Source organism: Bombus flavifrons, chromosome 9 (genome assembly GCF_040668555.2).
Source record: "Bombus flavifrons isolate JBK064 chromosome 9, iyBomFlav1_principal, whole genome shotgun sequence".
Classification (NCBI taxonomy): Eukaryota; Metazoa; Arthropoda; class Insecta; order Hymenoptera; family Apidae; genus Bombus; species Bombus flavifrons.
The window spans coordinates 1,206,150-1,226,451 of NC_138450.1; the positions used below are offsets into that span (position 1 = coordinate 1,206,150).

At 31.4% G+C, this 20,302-nt stretch overlaps 1 protein-coding gene across 2 annotated transcripts; it reads right to left on the reverse strand.

Moving 5' to 3' along the window:
• Positions 1 to 665: 665 nt before the first annotated feature.
• DAT (Sodium-dependent dopamine transporter) lies at positions 666 to 19,836 on the reverse strand. 2 transcript variants are annotated; one of them, XM_069119742.1, is made up of 12 exons: positions 19,276 to 19,836; positions 14,390 to 14,563; positions 8,573 to 8,707; positions 7,166 to 7,478; positions 6,700 to 6,838; positions 6,260 to 6,394; positions 5,304 to 5,407; positions 4,594 to 4,831; positions 4,154 to 4,282; positions 3,798 to 3,998; positions 3,362 to 3,529; positions 666 to 3,161 (listed from the first exon to the last, which is right to left on the reverse strand). In XM_069119742.1, exons 2-12 carry the CDS (start codon positions 14,550 to 14,552, stop codon positions 2,949 to 2,951), a joined length of 1,938 nt encoding a protein of 645 aa, XP_068975843.1. In that variant the 5' UTR covers positions 14,553 to 14,563; positions 19,276 to 19,836; the 3' UTR covers positions 666 to 2,948. The 2 variants fall into 2 exon arrangements, with proteins under 2 accessions (XP_068975843.1, XP_068975844.1); XM_069119743.1 differs by lacking the exon at positions 19,276 to 19,836 and adding an exon at positions 17,049 to 17,194.
• Between the last annotated feature and the right edge of the window lie 466 nt (positions 19,837 to 20,302).

Below are 20,302 nucleotides of genomic sequence, written 5' to 3' on the forward strand. Positions count from 1 at the left end.
ATAAACAAACGTAACTTTGTACAAATTAACATTTCTATATAAAGAGACAAAGTCTACAGAAAATTACTCTAAAGAATTATTCGATAGATATTTTTGTTTGGAATAGTAATGTTATGAAAGAAGGGTTAAGTAATTGTATCATCGATAATTATTACATTATAACATCTTTATCTTTTTTTATAATACTGATCGTGCAAAGAAAATAAATGGAAATAGTTTCATAAGAAATGATAATATTTCAAAAAATCAAAATAACGATGAATACCAACAATGTTTAGAAATTAACAATCATAAGCGATTGATCTGCGTATAAAAAAAAAGCATTCAGGAATGAGACACATTATGTATAGACTGCAGATATTAATGGATTTATGAGAAATGCGAGCGGGCAAAAGTCCACAAAATACATATAATATTTAAATATCCAAATATAAAAATCCAAAAATAAAAATATAGAAATATCCAAATATAAAAATCCAAAAATAAAAATATAAAAATATCCAAATATAAAAATCCAAAAATAAAAATATAAAAATATCCAAATATAACATATCTAAAGTAAAGTGCATTTCGAAGATGAAACAAATCCGCATTTAGTATCTATTCCTTTAGTTTTGTTCATAAAAAATATGAATTTATATAAATATATCAATTATATATCAATTATATGTAACCCACTTTCCAAATAAATTATTGTTACTTTAATCATAAATTTATGGCATTTTGCGTGTTTAATGGTCCAGATCTATACGAGTATTGGACTGTACTAAATATTGTATGGGTAAAAGCGTGGTTGCTTCTTAACGATGACACATTTTCTCGATAACGCTTGAAATTCACTATTCTTTAATGTAAAATTTTACACCTGATCGGTGATTATAATTCGCGTATAGTCTACACAGCATATACGTCCGGTCGAACCAGACGAAGTAAGAGCATTCGAATAATCAAATGGAGATAGTTGGATCTGCGAACAGATTACTTCTTTAACGCTTTATTTATGTAAAACGTGTGTTAATCCTTTATTAACAAATAGGGGGCTCGGAAGAAAAATGATACAAATGACAGCATCTTTTAATACTATACATTTAATAACTACAGATGATAAATTAAAATGTATTGTATTATAATGATGCCATACATATTTATAAAGCCTTGGAAATTTAATAAACAAAGTCCTTTATATAAATGAAGATACCACGTATCCCTTTTTAGGTTTATTTTATTTTCAGAAAAAGAGTGTACTCGTATCATTTTTCCACTAAACCCCTTGGATAAGAATAAATTTGTATTCTATAGATTTTTCTCTGAAAACTTGTTAGCGATACGCTTTCCAGATTTATATTATTTACATCGTACATGTGTACCAGCTTAAAATTTAATTTTGGTTCATCAAATTTAAACAGTATTTAAATTTATAGGAAAGTAGTATCGAAGTTTCATCGTGAAATTTTCACTTAACCTTATAGAATATTTTTCTATGCCCGCAGAATTAATATTGTCAATCAGAATACAACGAAAGTTAAGACACGTTAAGATACTAGTTAAGATACTAGAAACTTTTTCTTCCAAAGGACGATAAAATTGGCAACTCCACGAATGAAATATACTCTATAAATTCTATTTAATCATTTAATCATTTCTCTTTCTTTATCAATTATGTATTTATGTTTATTTTATATATTTATATATTTTATATTTTATAGATTTAACGTTTATGTAACGGAGGCTCTAACTTTTCTTCGTTTTTGTTTCTTCGAAACATTCTTAATCGACAAAAGATTAAGTTTCATTGAATGTTAAAGCTATTCAAGAAATTTCCTTGCTTGAGATAATTACAGCCTTGTACTTACTAGATCTAGAATAATATTCATGATCTATTTAATGAATTTATCGAGGAAATTTCATGAAACCTATAATATTTACAGGTTGGGCTATGTTTTACATTTGCAATGTGTTCTTTTGAACACTTTAGGAAATTTCTAAATTTGTTTTAAAAATTATCTAGGTAAAAGTTACATATATGCTACAGATAACATAAAAAGTAAGTAGAATCGCGTTGTGACTGAACAAAATGCGTAAAGCATAATAGCGAATCAACGAAAAGATAGATTATAATGAAAATAAAGAAGCTGTTCTTATTTTCTCTAATATTTTTAGTGCTTCTGCAAACCTAAGGAAGAATTTCTCGATTATTTGTGTATAACAAATATTGTCTAAGAGAATTAAACGATTCAGGTTTTAACCGATTAAAATGCGTTTTGTCTTTTCAGATTTTTGTCCGTAACATATATGTATAATAATACATTGTGAGATTGATATATTTCAAAAAAAAGGTTGTAGAAGAAAATTATTCCACCTGTGCACTCAATTGTATCATCTTCATGTTCATAATCAAATTTAAATTCTTCTTCCTGCCTTCTACCTTTAAATTGTGTTTCGTTTAAAGTTTGTAAGCTGCAAATAATATATATATATACGAAAATACGATAATCTCTACACGTATTCGGATACCAAAATACATGTACTACAGATATGCTATAACGTTATTATTGGTAAGAAAAGAGTCAAGTGCATTAAAAGACTAGTGTGGGTATGAAGCAATCGAAAACACGACGGAGCTTAACACGATTCACAGGAGACATCGGAATGTCTGTTCCGGAAATTTCTCGTAAATAAATCGCGTCCCGTTAAGGAAAGCTCCTTTTCTGTTGTCCAAAGAATTTCAAAAGTTCAACGCCACAAAAGTACGCCAAATTTCGAAACCTCATCGTTCAGAGAGTAAAGAATGAATACGAAAGGACTTTTATCGTAAAATCTAAGTGGGTGCGTTCGAAATCTTAGTGATTCAGTGGAAATAATTTTGAATAAAACTATATTTCCACGATAGAATATTAGCAAAGATATACTTGGAACCGGGCACCGTGCAAAATCACAACCGCACTGTCCTAGACTGGCTCCGGAGGTGGATCTCCGTTAACACCTTCTCTGGATTGGATCATCACTTCTGTTTGTTCTTTGGTCAAATCTTGTTGTTCCTTTGTTACGTTTAGATCCTGATCTGCGATAAAACTACGACGAACCGCACCATTCACCACCGAGGATAAATCTGCGTTTCTTTGTTGAGTATCCCTCCAGGGAGTGGTCAGAATTTTCAATCTCTGTAATTTATTACGTACATCTATCTATCGTGTGTCTATAATTCTCTACGCTCCACAGATAGAACTTATATTGTCATTTACAACATGTCGATCATAGAAATCGTATGTAAATTATTTCTGTTATCCCGTATTAAACAATATCATTACGACGAAAACGCTAAAAGGAAATAAAATCAATTGTATTAAAATCATGATATTACCTGAATGAAACTGCCGGGCGTGACGACGATCTTATAAATTGCGATGCCGGGTATCATGGCAATTGAGGAAGTCGCAATTAACCAGCCTAATACATTTGCCCAGACAGGGTACACGTAATCCTCATAAGTCAGTGGTTCATAACCCATTAAACCGTAAACGATGATAAACTGTAACAATATAAAAAATTAATTTTTTGGAAAAGGGCATGTAGAAAAGGAATAGAGAATTGTGACCTATTTAACTATTGATTGATTACATTTTTGAAAGGAATACGAGTAGTACAAATTTGAAAAAATTGAAAGAAATCTGTACTTAACAAAATATTAGGTTGCGGTACATGTGTATTATTTTACTAATTATGCGAAAGTTAGAAGGAAAGTACTAATTACAGTGCACGTTGTATACGATATAGAACTATGTGTGTGGCAGATATACCATGAGAAATATTGGAGCAACGAATTTCCAGCAGACTCTCCAGTAGATTCCAGGTGAAAACCCAATCATATCTTTAATATCTGCGCAAAATCTATCTACCCCATAGATCCAACTAACAGCGATCGCCTCCGCCAAAACTGCAAACAACATCGAGTAGCCAGCTGCGTATCGGTCCAATAAGTGGAAAAAGTAAAAGCCACCCTGTGTATAACAAATATAATTTTTTATGTAAAGATCAATTATGCTAAGAAGTTTTTTAACGATAAAAAAAACACGATTAAATCGAAAATGAACCAAATGAAGTAGCAGAGTTAATTACAATTATTTCATGAAATGCGTTATAGTCATCATCTTACCTGGGAACACGAGGCTAAACCAACGACGAAGTATAGCGTGAAAAGCGAAGCGACGAAAATTTCGCGATTATTCCCGATAATTAGAAACTCATCGCTAAGAGCAGTTATTATCGCTTCAGAGCCGCCGAACTACAAGAAAAGATTTGATTATGCTCTAAAAAGAGGATTGATTATACATATAATATAATTGAATTATTATATTGCACTGTAAGATATTCGCGATAGAGTATTAAGATTAATTAAGTAATTAAAATTAACACAACTAACATTATCAAATACTAACATTATCACGAGGAATGATAATTTATGTAGTCACAGTTTTGAAGTTAATTACATACTGTTCTCTCGTTGTCTTAATTGCATAGAACAATATTTCATTAAATTTTTTATTTTATTTTTTCTAACAATAATAAATACAAGTTATATGAATAGCGACATACCGAGCTATCCAACCCCAACGTAAGCAACATCATAAAAAAGATAAGCGCCCAAAACATCGATCCAGGCATAGTAGCGATAGCAGCAGGATAAACGATAAACACTAGACCAGGTCCTTCAGTCGCTACATCCTGAATGGACTTTCCACTTGCTCGAGCCATGTATCCTAGTACAGAAAAAATCACAAAACCAGCGACGAACGATGTTGCGCTGTTTATCAAACTGGTTAATAAAGCGTCCCTGGAAAAGTGACAAATAAATTTTACATTTATCAGTACACAAATTTATTATTTTTTATATATTCAATCAAAATCTATAGATATTTAGATACAAATGTGCGATTTTTATTTATAAATGTTGGATAATAAGATTGAGAATATTTTATGTAATTGAATGAAAATAAAAATTTGTTCAATGAAAAGTGAAATTTCATTATTTTCTAATTCAGTTTTATTTCATGATAGCGCGTTCAAATGAAAAGTTTATGAAAAGTTAAGACTTTATTTTATTAAGTCAAGATTAAGAAAAAAGAGGAAAGTATCTTTCCATATTAAGCTAATTTTCTATCCATTCGTTCTCAATGAAAAATATACTTATAGTAAATAAAGGAGCGAGGCCGTTTAAACAATTTATTATACTCATTACTTGTAAAACTTCACTATCTAAAACTAGTTAAAAATGAAATATACTTAATTACACACATATTACTTACTTGTAAACGTTGTTGTGATATTTATTATAACTTGCATAAGCCAAAAGCACCCCAAAACCCGGTCCGAGAGAGAAGAACACCTGCGTTGCGGCATCCACCCACACCTAAATAGAGATTAAACATTCAGGAAAAATCGCCAGATAGTCTCAATTTTACAATTGAAATCGAAATTTTATCCAAAATTCAAAAAAGGCAGTTTATCTTCTTTAATAAAGAAAAATATATTTTTTTCGTCCCTTTCTTTCCAGAAGATTATGTCGTAAAAGTAATCGACAAATTTATTCCTTTTAAACATCTTCTTCCGTAAAAAAGAGAAAGGAAGATACAGAGACAACGATTCGCCGTAAATTCTGATATTTTAGAAGTCAACAAATTTTTCTCGGTCGTTGTGAAAATTTACTCGAGCGATCTAGAAACGGTATTCAAGTCGCCAGAGAAAAATGCATTTCACTTGCTAGTCAAGAGGGTGAGAACGTGAGATTTCATGGCCGTGACTGGACCGGACTCTAATAGTCATTATGACAGGTACACAGAGTTTCCATTTTCAGCGTCGTCGGTTAAACTCGGCACGTTTCTCCCTTTCCCATTTTTCTCACTATCCGATTTTTTCGACCCTCTTACGCCGGTGCATTAGCTTGCTGACCCTCAGATTCTTATTCTTTTCCATGACCACTGTAAATAGCTACATATTTCATAACGCCGCGATTATCCCCTGAAAAGGCGATTCGCTAAATTCAAGAGGCGGAGTCGACAAACTCACGATAAACCACAAAAGTGAAACTACGATATTGCGTAATAATTTCAATGTACAATATTTTTTATTATTACATAAATTTGATAATATCTGTATGTACGTTTCGTTCGTTTTAACTAAATTATTTCTGATTTATATCTATAAGATGAGCTTCAAAAGCTATTGTAATAGAATAATTGTGAAATAATGTTATTCCATTTACCTCAGCTTTTGTTATAGCAGAAAAATTCGGATTAAGGTAGTAGCGTATTCCTTCCAGACTTCCTGGCAACGTGACGCCTCGTATAAGTAGGATCAGTAAAACAGCATAAGGAAATAGAGCCGTAAACCAAACCACCTGTAACAAAAGAATAAAATTGTTTGATCGTTCTATTCGATGGAGCGATAATCTTAGAATGTTGATAATAGCTGAGTAAACCATAACGTTTTAACACAAAAAAGTTAGGGTTAACCAACAGTAGTCATAAGAAAGAGTTACAACGTGAACAAAAAGATTAAAGTAATAGTAAAAAGATGAAGTAACATTTTTGTTCATACTGCTTTTACAGTTATTTCTACTGTAGAAATATTTTTTTAAATTTAAGAATTTATTTCTAGACAACTGGTGACGCGAAATCTAAATTTACACTATGAAAAGTTTACCTTGCCAGAAGTAGAAATGCCCTTCCACAAAGAGAAGTAACAAATCAGATAGACTACCAGCAGACATAACGCAATATCCCATTTAATTGTCCCAAGATCATGTAAACCTTCGCTTTTGTGAAGTTCCAGAATAGCTCGACTGTCAAGAAAATTACCGAATTAGTTGCTCAAAAACATGCGTTCTTCCTTATTTCGTAATATTTGATTATTTCGATTTTTAAATATGATAAACGTATTATGAAATATGTAAGTATATGATATAGCCTTAAAAAATTGCCTGAAAACAAAGCAAATTGCTATACAGGCTCCGTTTTATTACCAATTTTCTATAAAAAAATGTGTATGTATAAACATTCGCAGTCTATTCATAAATAATGAATATCAGTAATATATGTACAACAAAGCATAAGCAGTATAGAAAATCCACGCTTTTAACGCAAAACAAATTATCCAGAATAAAACTTACTTGAAATATTCTTGAGCAGCGCTCGTGTACCACGTATTGTTGTAGCCTTGATTTGAATCTCTACCCAAATGTTCGGCTATTAGGGAGGAATTACTAGATTCTATCGAATCGAGCGAACCAAACATATTGTCGAATGTGTAAGAAATATTAGCGTCAAACGCTCGACAATGTGGTGTATTCCATGGATTGTCACAAGTGGTCCAAGGTAAAAGGCTGGAGAATGAGGCGAAGAAATACCTCAATGCCCAAGCAATGATCACATTGTAATAAAAATCGACGTAGAATGCAATTAGTACCACTGCATACCCAATACCTATGCAAACATTCGATTGTTATATTAAATTTTTGAACATATTTTCAACTTTTAATAAAATAGTTAGGTATAAATTGAATTTATTTTCTGATAAGATTTCGAGGTTTGGATAAATCAATTTCATGCAACAGTTTATAATTTATATTAATTTACTACACTAATCCTTAACTATATTTAGCTATATCAATGACCAAAGGTGGAATGGACGCGATTCATTTAATTTTCAGAACGATAAGTCTCTTTCCATATATAGTTAAGTAGTAAAAAGGTAATTGGCGTTTCAGAAAGATTAAAAATCTCGGAGGACATGTCCTATGTTCTGATTCCTGAGCCGGAGAATATTCCATTATCCCGTGGGAAATGTGTCTTGAGCGGCGAATCAATTACGTCGTTCATCGATGCGGATCAGAAGAAAAAGGCGCACAGAAGACAAGAGTCAAGAAGAATCCTGCATTCCCATCGATCATCACGACGATCCTAGATGAAATCGTCACGATCCAGGAAATCGACGGAAATGGAAGCTCTTCTCAAGTGGTCTTCCATCCTCGGATTTTCCAGGATTTATACGCGTTACATAATGTACCGTATAGCGCGATGTAGAGCAAAAGAAAAGAAAATATACCGGCCGTGTCTAATGCATAGTTCCTCGTCGTAGAAGATGACGGTAAAGTGCTTTGAAACGTTTCCAGAACTGTCTTCTGAGAGTCAATCAGAAAAGTAATCGCACACAGTGATGCTATTACCTCCATTGTTGATCTTTTCAGTGCAGAGAATCAAGTGGAAGAGGAATTTTAACGCGATTATTTCTAAGCTCGATGATATTAGACGGGGTTTCTCGAAATATGCTATGTTCAGTTATTTAGGTTTTGAATGCGTATTTCGTATAATTGATTATTGTTTTATTATACGATATTATACAATGTAAATGGTAAGAAACAAAAATTTCTGCGAGCTTCGATATATACTTTAAATTTCTGTTACGAAATTGATAAAATTAAAGCGTTAAAAACATGAGTCATCGAAGAACTGTCACATTATTACTATTATTCTCGGTTTAGTAATTAACACCAAGATAATTAAGAAAAGGATCTTACCTTTTAAAAGTGGCACCAGGCGACCCCAACATGTGATCGCACCTTTTCGATTGAACTGACCCAGAGCAAGTTCCATGTAAAACAGCGGAATTCCTCCTACCACCAACATTATACAATATGGAACCAGAAAAGCCCCTGTAAGCATAAATATAGTATAACATAAATAATAAAATAATAACTTTCTCAATAATAATCAGATATAATAAAAATTTCTAAAACTGTAATTAACGGAGCGGAGAAATGTCTGAACGCTAAAAACTTTTAAATACTTCCACGTATGGTGGTATTTAGGTATGAATAAAATAACGCCAAGTTTTTTCATTAGAAAACGAGAAAATCATGTTCATATCTTTGATAAAATTGAACGCGTTTAATTTATTTACAGGCACTGTGGGACACGTCCGGATTCTTATCATCTTTGATGACATCTGCCGCGTGACAAGAGACCGATATGAAGAGCGAGGAAAAAAGTGATGTGCGAGCCACTCGCATCATCGTGTTAGCTGCATAACTGAATTGCAGAATATTTAGAGCACCAGTGGCAGCAAGGTGCTTTTAGGTACGTAATTCGATAGCGAACTTTTGAAAATGTAGCAAGGCAATGGCTGAAATGGTGATTTTGATAAAGCTGATTTATCAAACGGTTAAACAAATACAAGTATCGTGAATTCTTAATTAGCACTCGGTATTAGAACGAAATCAAGATTATATAAAAAAAGTAAAAATAGGGTAAACAATATATAGTAAATGCATAGCATATTCCAACAAATTTTAGTATGTATTTAGTATGTATTCATTATTTAAATTAACCATTATTTAAGTAAAACAATATATCTATAATAAGTATTTAAATAATATTTTTTTTTGCACATGTTTTGTAGATTCTAAAAGTCAGGAACATGCATAGACAATATCTTCTATGTTTGGATACAAATTTCCTCAGATATGTTGAACATTCTTACTCGTTACCCGTCTTCGTTTTTTCCCAATAAATTCTTCTTAGTAACCACGGAGACGTAATCGCATTAAATAAGGATATTCCCTTTTTCTTATGCCCTGCGGTGATGAATTTTTCTCATTTCTCGTTGACGAATAAATTCGACATAAGTGCTTTTGAATGTTCTTTGTCCATTTGTATAACGAAAATTAAAACTTATTGAAACTTTAATATTTAGTAAAAAATGGACTTGTCTGTTTTTGAAGGAAATAATATAAAGTTATTAGAACTTATCAAAGATAAACTGAATACCACATAATGCAGATATTAACCACTTAAAAAGTATTATATTTTAACAAATCATCTAGACAAAAATTCAGTAATGTGCTTCGATAAGAATAAAATATTTTTAAGAAATATGTGTTTCTTCGTTTCTAAATGCTAAATACCATGGTGTTTCATCCATAATTAGAAAATCACTTATTAAGTATATTATTAAATATAAGAAACCATGTAATTCGATTAATTATCTGTGAACAATTTATTTTAATTGTAATGTTTTTAATTGTAAGTTTCCTTATGAAAACGTACGATCAAACATTTTTCATATTCAAATCTCCTTATTCTTGTTAAAGATCGATGATGTGTTGATATTCGCCGATTATATTTCTAATGATATGGTTAGGAGACTCATCATTATATTTAATATACCACGCTATATAAACATGAACAACGTACACATAGATATACATATGCATGTATAGAAAAATTCTTAGAAATCGATTGCAACATACATTAAATGGAAAATCTCAGAACTATTAAAAGCGACTAAACTTGTTTAAATAATTACAATGTGCTTTAATGTCGTAATAGCTTCATAACAAGTTCGTAATAAACTTGCTGTATTCATATTTACATACAAGTTAAGATAACGGTCTTTTATTAAAATTCCAACAGAATTCTTTAATAATCTATTAAGGAATTTTTGTGTCTTAATTTTATATTTGTTTCTCTTTAATAATCTTATGTTTATATTTCTTTACTATTTTTATTAATAAACGTTTGTATTTCAATTTCCTTGCAATATATATATTCATATAGCATCTAGAGAGAGTTCTTCCGTATGTCATGAACAAATGCCCGGCTTTGAATAACATTTCCGTTTAATTTTGGTCCTTTGAAAATATAACCATTTTCAAAGACCGACACTTTGCACTTGGGTTCAACTAGATTTTAGTAATTCTTTAATGCTTGTAATACGAATGACTTGAGAAATTTAAGTGTATATAAGATATTTTCTCAAACTTTAACTTTATTTAAAGATTTAAGCACATTACATTCATTAATCAATGGTACATCAACAATATGAACCACGCAGAAACCAAAATGATCCAACTCGATCTTTTATTAATTTCTTAATTTCATTACGTAAGCATATGATTAACAGCCAATTCTCAAAGAACGAGTGCTTTATTTCTATAAGTTCATTCAACGCACATAGATGATATAAATATTAATAAATTTTAAGGTAAACTTGAAAAATAGTATTTGTAACATATTTGTATTTTTTAATTTATAAAGTTGATGAAAGTGACTTCTGAACGGTTTATATGAATGGCTTTCCGCATTAGAAAAATTTTCTAAAATGCTCAATCAACAACTTCGATACATTTTGCAATAAAGCTTTTTGAAATCAAAAATTTGACTTCGAGTAAGAAAAAATGATAAATATCAATGAATTTATTCATACACAGTATCCAGTCTTCTTCCTTTTTCGTTTAATTTCCTTCTTTCCCTTCGCTTCATTCGTGTCTAATTGAAAATATTTCATTACCGTTTTATAAAAATACACCAATTTAAAATAAATTTTTACTTTGCAATTAAATTAATTTAGATGTAAAATAGATTTGAAATATCTCTGTGCTTCATTAGCAAATAAGGAATATTCATCGATAAAATATACAAAAGGTAGAAATTCGATTAAAACGCAGTCACTGTAACCGCAGAGAATAAAAACTTTATTATCAATGCGTATCCAACGAGAAAATGCATTATTTAAACCGTCACGTTGGATTCATGGAACTATAAATAAGTGAATTAGAACATAAAATACATTTCCATTTTGTACTTGAGCATTTGAAAATTATACATAAAACATTTATTATAATAACAAAATCTTTCTTCAATTTCATCTCATCATTTTATGGATGTATACAGGAGTATACATATGAGTCACGGTATTTCATTAAAAAATATGAAACCTACACAATCTCTAATGTTAATCATATATTGTACACACAATATAGTAATCATTAATGAAACATAAAATATAAGTCTTATATAACCGTATATCTATTACGTGAGGAAGTGATTCCTTATAAAAAGAATTAACCAGAAATATGAAAAATAAAGTTTCCTTATACCCGGTTTAGCTTCCTAGAAAATCGATTTCGTAAATTATATGTGTGTGAGTGTGTGATTTCGTTATACGTAATCTATCACGATACCAACTTTACACGTAGTAAAACTCAAGTTCAAAAAGCTGTAATTTTCAAAATTCCATATTTTCTAAATTCAATAAACACGAACAATTTTTAACTTTTTGCGTAAACATGCAAAGTTCCAATTACAGCTTCTATGTATGAAACAATTTGACCATTGACTCATAGATCATGAAGCTAATCGTCCAACGTTTATGCCATTATTTCCCATGTACGTGTATCTAAACCTGAGTCGAAGGTTTAACAACATATTATGTAAAACCAGATCCTGTTCTAAGCAAGGATAATTACTTTTTCAAATCTATAATAGTCAATCCGGCGATATATACGTACAAAATCGATTCGCAAAGTTCAGTTCAATCCACAACCTATTTTATTTGAATCATGTTGTTTAAAGCTGTTTCGTTTACAATGAGAAAATGATGACAACAAAACCGTATGTGGAAAATTTGTAAATTTTCGCAAAGAAGAAGCGTGAAACACAGGGCAAAATCATGGGACATAATGGATCGTATACGGTGTCATGCAGCAGACAGAGGCGTCGCGAACGTCCATGATCAAAGGCCGGCCCGAATGGGAAATTATAATTAATTAAGGTAATTGGAAATTAGCGACCGATCTTGTCGGTACTAATGGTGCGCCCTACTCTCCTCTTAATTGAGTTAGCAGCCGCTTTTGAGGAGGCCCCGTATCGCTGATAGCTGGTCCTAATCGTATTCCTACGAAAGACTCTATAGAACAAAAGCTAATAACGTCGTCGCCGCCATCGTCATCGACCCCGTCGTCGTCATCATCATCATCATCGTCATCGCTGAACTCGGTCTTCAAAGTCGCTGCGAGTTGCTTATGGAAATTGTTGTTAGAAGGTTTGTAAAAGAAAACTAAAGGGTTCGAACTTTGTATGTGATAAATAAAAGTAAAACAGATTCGTAGAATATAATACAATACCATTATATTACGATTCATAATGTAACCTTGAAAGTGAAACTGTCGTCTTAAGATTTCAACACGGTTTTTTTTCTAACATTTCCATTTATATTCATCAGACTTTTTCGATGATATTTAACGATTGTGCTGAATATATTAAATTGTGAATAGCGATTACAAACTTTCTTATTCTTAATGAATAACAAAAGTATGATAAAAATAAGTATTCTTACATGTGTATTTAAAAAAAGATACGCAAAACATATGAAACATAGAGAATATGCAAGATAAATAGTACAAAAATCTCCTACAGGTAAAACAATTTATTTTCCAGATCCTCCGCTTTATTAACAATTTTCTATAAAGGTATGGATTTGCATAGACATCCACAGTCTAGTGATAAGTTTAAAATACGGTTTTAATTCGTTACGGTATTTAAATTTTTACGTAATAATCTCGCTCACGTTTTAAAAAAGAAAACGTTGTTTGAAAAAAAATCTTGGAACAAAAAGTCGCTCATATCAAGACACTTCAAATATTTTCCTAAATATCACGATCGCTTAAGCTTCTTTAAATGAAATCGATCATATAATTTTATTTTAACAGAATATACAGGAGATGATTGACATCGAAACTAAATCGAAAACATGATGTAACTAGGGCTAAGAATTGAATCTACGTGGACGCTGTAATCTTCCGAGTCGGTGCGTGACTCTTAAATTGCTCTTTCGCTTTAATTTAGGCCAATTTTGAGTCCTGCAGCAGATGCTTTCACGGATAAGAAGCCTAGAGTGAAATCTAAATCTCAGGGTCATTTTCCACGAGGTAAATGCCAATTAGTCGACCGGTTAACGCGATGTTACCTTACTGCCGGAATGCATTACTTGATGCATCCCCTATTGCGCAACTACGAAATAACGCCTTGCAACGCTATCAGATAAAATAACAGGATGTTTGACAGGATTAATATCTTTGAAAATATTTTTCAATATCTTAAATGTTTCACGTATTTCGTAATCGTTATTTCACAACCCGAGTAATACATAAATCTGGAGAAAAAATCAAATCTTGATTTTTCTTTTAATATATTTTAAATATAAAAGTGTTATATACTATATACCTATGTCCTATTAACTAAATTTAATCTACGTTGTTTCGAGAGTTACCGAGATTGCAAAATTTGTTTTTAATCGCTGAAAACGCGTTGATAATCGTCGATCAAGCGTGTTGTGTAGTATTGACGATTAGAAACGATCTATTCGTTGTTAAGCATTATTCTGTTGTTATTCCTACGCATATAATTATCTAGAAATATCTGGTTTATCTGATATAAAGGAAACAAAGCGTTACAGTTAAAAACACGCTTTTTGTGTCCATTTGTACTTCTTGCGATTATATACTATATGAATAGTAGCTACATAATTAGAAAAAGATAGAATGTTGTGAACTCACCACCGCCATTTTTGTAACATAGATAAGGAAATCTCCAAACATTGGCAAGGTCGACAGCAAATCCAATAACAGACAAGAGGAAGTCAACTTTGCCGGACCAAGTCTCCCTGCCATCAACGCCGCCATTCATCTTTGGATGATTTTTCACCACCCTTGACGACATGTCTCACCGTTCTGTAATAAACAAATTGATTCGTTAAAAATCATTTTTCCTACAGAACTAAGGAAGCGAAGCAAGCGACAAACAAAATTTGACGATTTGTGGCTTATCTACTGACTATTTGATACTTATAAATTTGTTAATCAACAAAATTTCAGCGAACATGTAATATTATCGAAATATTGGATTATTTGGAAGGCTATGTACATATTCGATGAGATTGGAAGAAAAATTATTTAAGAGGATCGGATGAAAAATGATCTGACAAGTAACAAAATCTGTAATTTGAAGAAACTATGAGTGAAATTAAACGTTAACAAAGATATGTGCATGTTTCTAAACACTCAAATCACGTTACTTACTCAAAAAAAGTTTTGAAATTCTCAAAAAAATTAAAATTTTCTCAAACTTGGTTACACATTTTCCGAACAACCCGATACAGTCGTCGATGATTTAAATTGTGAGACAAAGAGACGCACTCCATGAAAATCCTGATACGAAATACAGCAACAAATCGAAATCCATCGAATAGACAGGGATATCTCGACCGAGTTGACAAGCACAATGGGTCCTCGTTCCGCGGCGATTTTTTCTAAAATGTCCATATCTAAAAGTTCACTAATCCTTCGTCGATCGAAATCTGATTTGTCGTTTCTCTGAAGTTTAACCAATATCATCCATTACATTTTCTTCCACCCCAACTATCGGTCGTATTAAAAAAAAAAAGGGAAGCCGTAAATAAGAATTTTCGATTTTTAAAAGATAATTCTTATAAATATAGGATAATGGAACTAGTTCATCGTTAGGAAAATGCATTGAATTACGTGAAAATTTCTTTGATTAAACGATATAACGTTTCGAAAGAAGTATAAAGTTTTATTTGGAGAAAAGGACATTTCATATACACCAGTCTAATATTATGTTTTGTAAAAGATTAAAGATACGATGAGAAGGTGAGAGAGGGAAGGTGACAGAATGGATGTGGTAGAAGAAAAGAGGGTGGTGGATGGAGGAAACGCGTGCGGGCGCGTGCGGGCGCGGTCACGTGTAATTTGGCGACGACAAGTTATCGATAGCCCTTCAGGCGACAACGCTTAACCCCCGAGCGAGGCTCATTGTGCCCTGGTGACGGGTTCCGGATAAACAGCGTATATTTCAAAGGCGACCGCGGTGCCGGCTTCGAGGGGACTCTCGACGAGGGGTTTTCTGTCACACGCACTGATCCATGCTTGTCTATAGATCGACCCGATTAATTGATATTCGGCGGTTATTGCCGAACGACGATAGAACTCTCTTTCTCTCTTTCTCGCAGTTAGTATCTCCCACTTGGTGTCTCTGTAAACAGGTGCGACGAAAAATGATGCTTTTATTTCTACTGATTTTTAATCTAAATTGTTACGACTACTAAAGTTTCATTCAGATTAGTCTTTAGGTCGTTTAAAATCAAGTAGGCCGATCGCGAGTAATATATTAAATTCGTCTTTAAGCTCACGAAAAATGTGAAATAACAAAGTTGTTCAATTTCAATTACATTCGTTTATTTTTTAATTTTAGGCTGTAATCCTGTAAACGTTACATTTTATTCTTGTTCAATTTATTTGGATAAAAAGCCCATTGTGGTTCTCTGATCTGACACAACATTCGTAAAATAGTTTCATGAACAAAATGCAAAAACCAATTGGAATATTGTACGTTCTAACTATTTATTGGAGATCTGAGTAATGAATACAAAATGAAATAAGTAACGGGAATAAAATAAGTATAGCATTTGTGAAATATTTATGAAAAATATATTCTATAGCGAGATTAAACAAGCGAATAAAGCAAACATACTCAATGCGAAGGGCTAAAACTACTATTTATAAAATTACCATTCAATGAATAGTATTCATGAAATTATTATTAGCATAATAAATCCAACGTTAAAAGAAAACTAGAAAACAACAAGCCCAAGGAAAAGTCTGTAAAATAACTACGATTTGATTGAAAATTCCATGATTAGAGTTTTATTTAATACTACTGAAGTATTTAGTTTAAAACTCAAAACTCATAGTAATAAAAAAAACTTTAACTCTTTTAGAACATGAAGAAGCTGCAATATGTGTTCTAAACTAAAATTAAGACAGTCCGGCATGATATCTATAAAAAAAATGTACCTAAAATTTTAATGAAAGAATCAATTTTAGCCATTAATTCGCCATTCATTTTTTAAATTTAATAAAACTCACATACCATTATCGCTAATCGATGGTTTTAATGATTATGAATTATAAATGTTATTTTTCACTATAATATTAAATGATTTATATACAGAGAATTATTTCAAACACATAACACTGAATAACAATTGTAATTGCGACAATAAAAACAATTGTTTCCCGCACCAGATCATCCCACAGAGTCTAGCGTTATGCATAGAATTACACAGTAAGACGTTGAAGTCAAACTAGTTTTAATCACAGGCGCGTGCAATCAAACATTATGAATCAAATATCTTACCGAGAAACAAATCTAAGGCACGTACACCGCTTCGAGATTTAGAAAAGACAGCCTTGTTCGGAAAAAAGTGAACGAAACATAACCGTCGCGTGTTCCTCAAGATTTAAACGGTGACACACGAATGCACTGAAGAAATAGAGGGAGATCGAACGTTGAAAGTGTGCAAATTCAAAGAAACGGAATGGCTAACTCCGGTGGGGCTAGAGCTTCTATCTTTTATTCAAGGTAACGTTGCAAGATTGTGTCTTTCTTTTCCTGTTCTTATTATATCATTAGATTGATCGCACAATCCTTCATTTTTTTTTTTTTCGTGAAAAATAATCAATTGTTTTAACTGAAATTTCTTCTAATTAATCTTTAATATAACATTCATTGTTACTTATAGTTTCCTTCCTCTTATCTAACAGTTCATTTATTCCATCGTTGTTGAATTTTTAATTTTTATTACTAACATATTCTTTCAATAACTCCATGACCTAATTCTCGATATTAAACATTTTTCTTCTGTCAAAAGTTTTACAAAGATATGAATAAATTATCGATCTGTCTGGAAAATCCTATAAAACTGCCTCTGTAACAAATTTTTCTCTCTAATACTCGTACAAGATGCAACGTTTAGGAAGCGCTTTGCTATGAAGCGACATAATCTATTTAAAAATTCTGCGATATTACATCATTGATTTATAGTCTACGTTTTAACGATTGAAATATATGTTTCATATAGAGGAGCAAAATCTAGCGACTGAACTTTTCTATCAAGCTAATATCATTCCTCAAATAATACTCAAGAAAACACTTTCGCGTTTCATATAAAGGAATATCAGCAATTAATCGATCATAGTTTCCTTCATTCTTTATTTTTCATATTCATTTCACATTATATTTTTCTCAGTTTCACACCGCGCGGACTTATTTCGTTGTCTTCCCCTTTTTAAATTTCCCTTTCTCTTTATCACATATAAATATAGCGAAATCATCTTACAATCACTCTTTGAAAGGAATAATAGTCATAGCTAAGTTAAATTAGCAATTTTGTTATAAATTAGCAATGTTAATACTTTCATGCAGTAGGTAATAGGAAAATAGAATTTCATTCTTAAAATTTTCTTATATGTATATATAAATACGTTTAATAGTATAACGCCACCATTTTGATCTTTTTATTTCATCGACATAACATTTTAATAGACCTCAAATATTAAACCATTTTTACTTCTACATTCTATTACAACTTCTAAGATTTTATGTCAATCTATCAAGGAAAACATATCCTTTGGTATAGAATTCATCGTAACATACCTATTTATTAAAAGCGAATTAGATATTGAAATATGAGAGTATAAGAAATAATTGTTGAAACCACAAACGACCATGAAAAATATAAGTATTTACACATGGAACGTACACTTGTAACGTCAAATCCGTTCAAATAATTGTTCGAATTTATTCTGTTTATAAACTTTAGCTTTACCAGATTATTTTCATAACATTTATAAAATAAATAAAAATCTATTTTCAATCATTTTTTATACCTTAAGATACCATAGTAAATAATACCTAACTTAGTGATAGATAATTTTAATATGTATGCACCTATAATAAATCATAAAGAAAATGTATAGCGTTATTTCGATATTCTTCCTTAACAACAAACTTGTTGTTTGTTCCCGTTGTTCCCCAAACAACAGATAACAGATAGTAATATTCCTACGATAGTAATGAAAGGAATTTGCAGTTGTGTCCAGAAGATATTTAAAAAAAGGTTACATACAATATTTAAAATAAAAGATACCTATACTGACCTTTCTACAATTGTTAAAATGTTATCTAAAATCCTGAGAAATATAGCAAAGAAATGAAAAACATCATTTAGTAAATAAATAATTAATACAAATGTTCAAATCTTCTTTCAATATAAATTTATTGTTTGTTTCTTTTTGTTATTAATAAAATCTTCTATAATCAGAGACAGTTATATCTGGTAACTTTGATTCAAATTTTCCCTCCTTATTATTCATATTCTTCTATTCTTGATACTAGCTCCTTAATTAATTATGACCTTGTTTCTGTGAAAGTACAAATTATTTCCCAAAATGTCTGGATCTTAAAAGATAGATGCATGATTTTTATATCTCAAATAATTCATTAACAAATAAATCAAGTTTTTGAATACCAATAGAAATTATAATCGACGTTAAATACTTGAGATCGTGTACTTTTCACTTACCAAATAACCTCTCCGAAATGATTAACGAACGAGAACGACGATACTATGGCTCGACAAGACACTGCTACAGTGACCACAAGCTTCTTCAGTCCACACGACTCCCACGACGAGAACCCGCCACAGGGTCAAAAGTACCTCGAAACTCGTATCCGTCAGACCCATTACCGCGTCACTAACCGTCCACGAAATATTTTTTTTTACTTTGCGTGGAAGATCTTCCAGACGAATTGCAACTTCAAACTAAATTTAATGATTACTTGTACCTCAAATACAGAAAAAGTTCGCGTTTGTCTTTTTTTCCACTTATTTTACTTTGCAAACGTAAGAAAAGAAATCATCGAATCATGAAAATTTCTAATTATTGCCTTTTATGTACATGTTTTGTTTCAAATTGTAATTAAATAGTTTACAAAAATCACAGCAGCAAAAATGGGTGGTCGATCGCTTTGCAGGCTGTCGCCGGAAGCAATTACCCATTGGTCACGATGACAGACCATCAGAAAGTTATAGTATAAATTAGAAAAGAGAACCTTGTCGCAAAGGTTCGAAAGAATGAATGAGGAAATTTGCCGGCAGCAGGACGTATATACGCGCTGAGGTCACGTGACACTGCGTAGTCCAAACCAGACACGAACTTACGTCTGCGCATGCACGGAATTTCGCGGCTTCCAAAAAGGCCTCACGCGTCGATCTTTTAAATAAAAAATTGTAATTAAAAATTTTATTTTACATGCTTTGAAAATAACATTTTAATTTTGAAATAAATTTAATGCAGCCACGTATGTGTATTACATGCAAACCGCGTGTATATACCTAAGAAAATGTTATAACTTTCTAAATAAAAAAGAATAAATATTTAACTGTTATATTTATCGAATCCATGTACAATATAGAAAATAAAAGACCTTCCTTCTTTTTATTCCTTATCCTAAAATGTTATTTTTGATTGCTTCAAAATTAACTTTAAAATTTAAATTGATTACTTTAAAACTATGTATGTGTATTTTAAATATACAAATTCATCGTA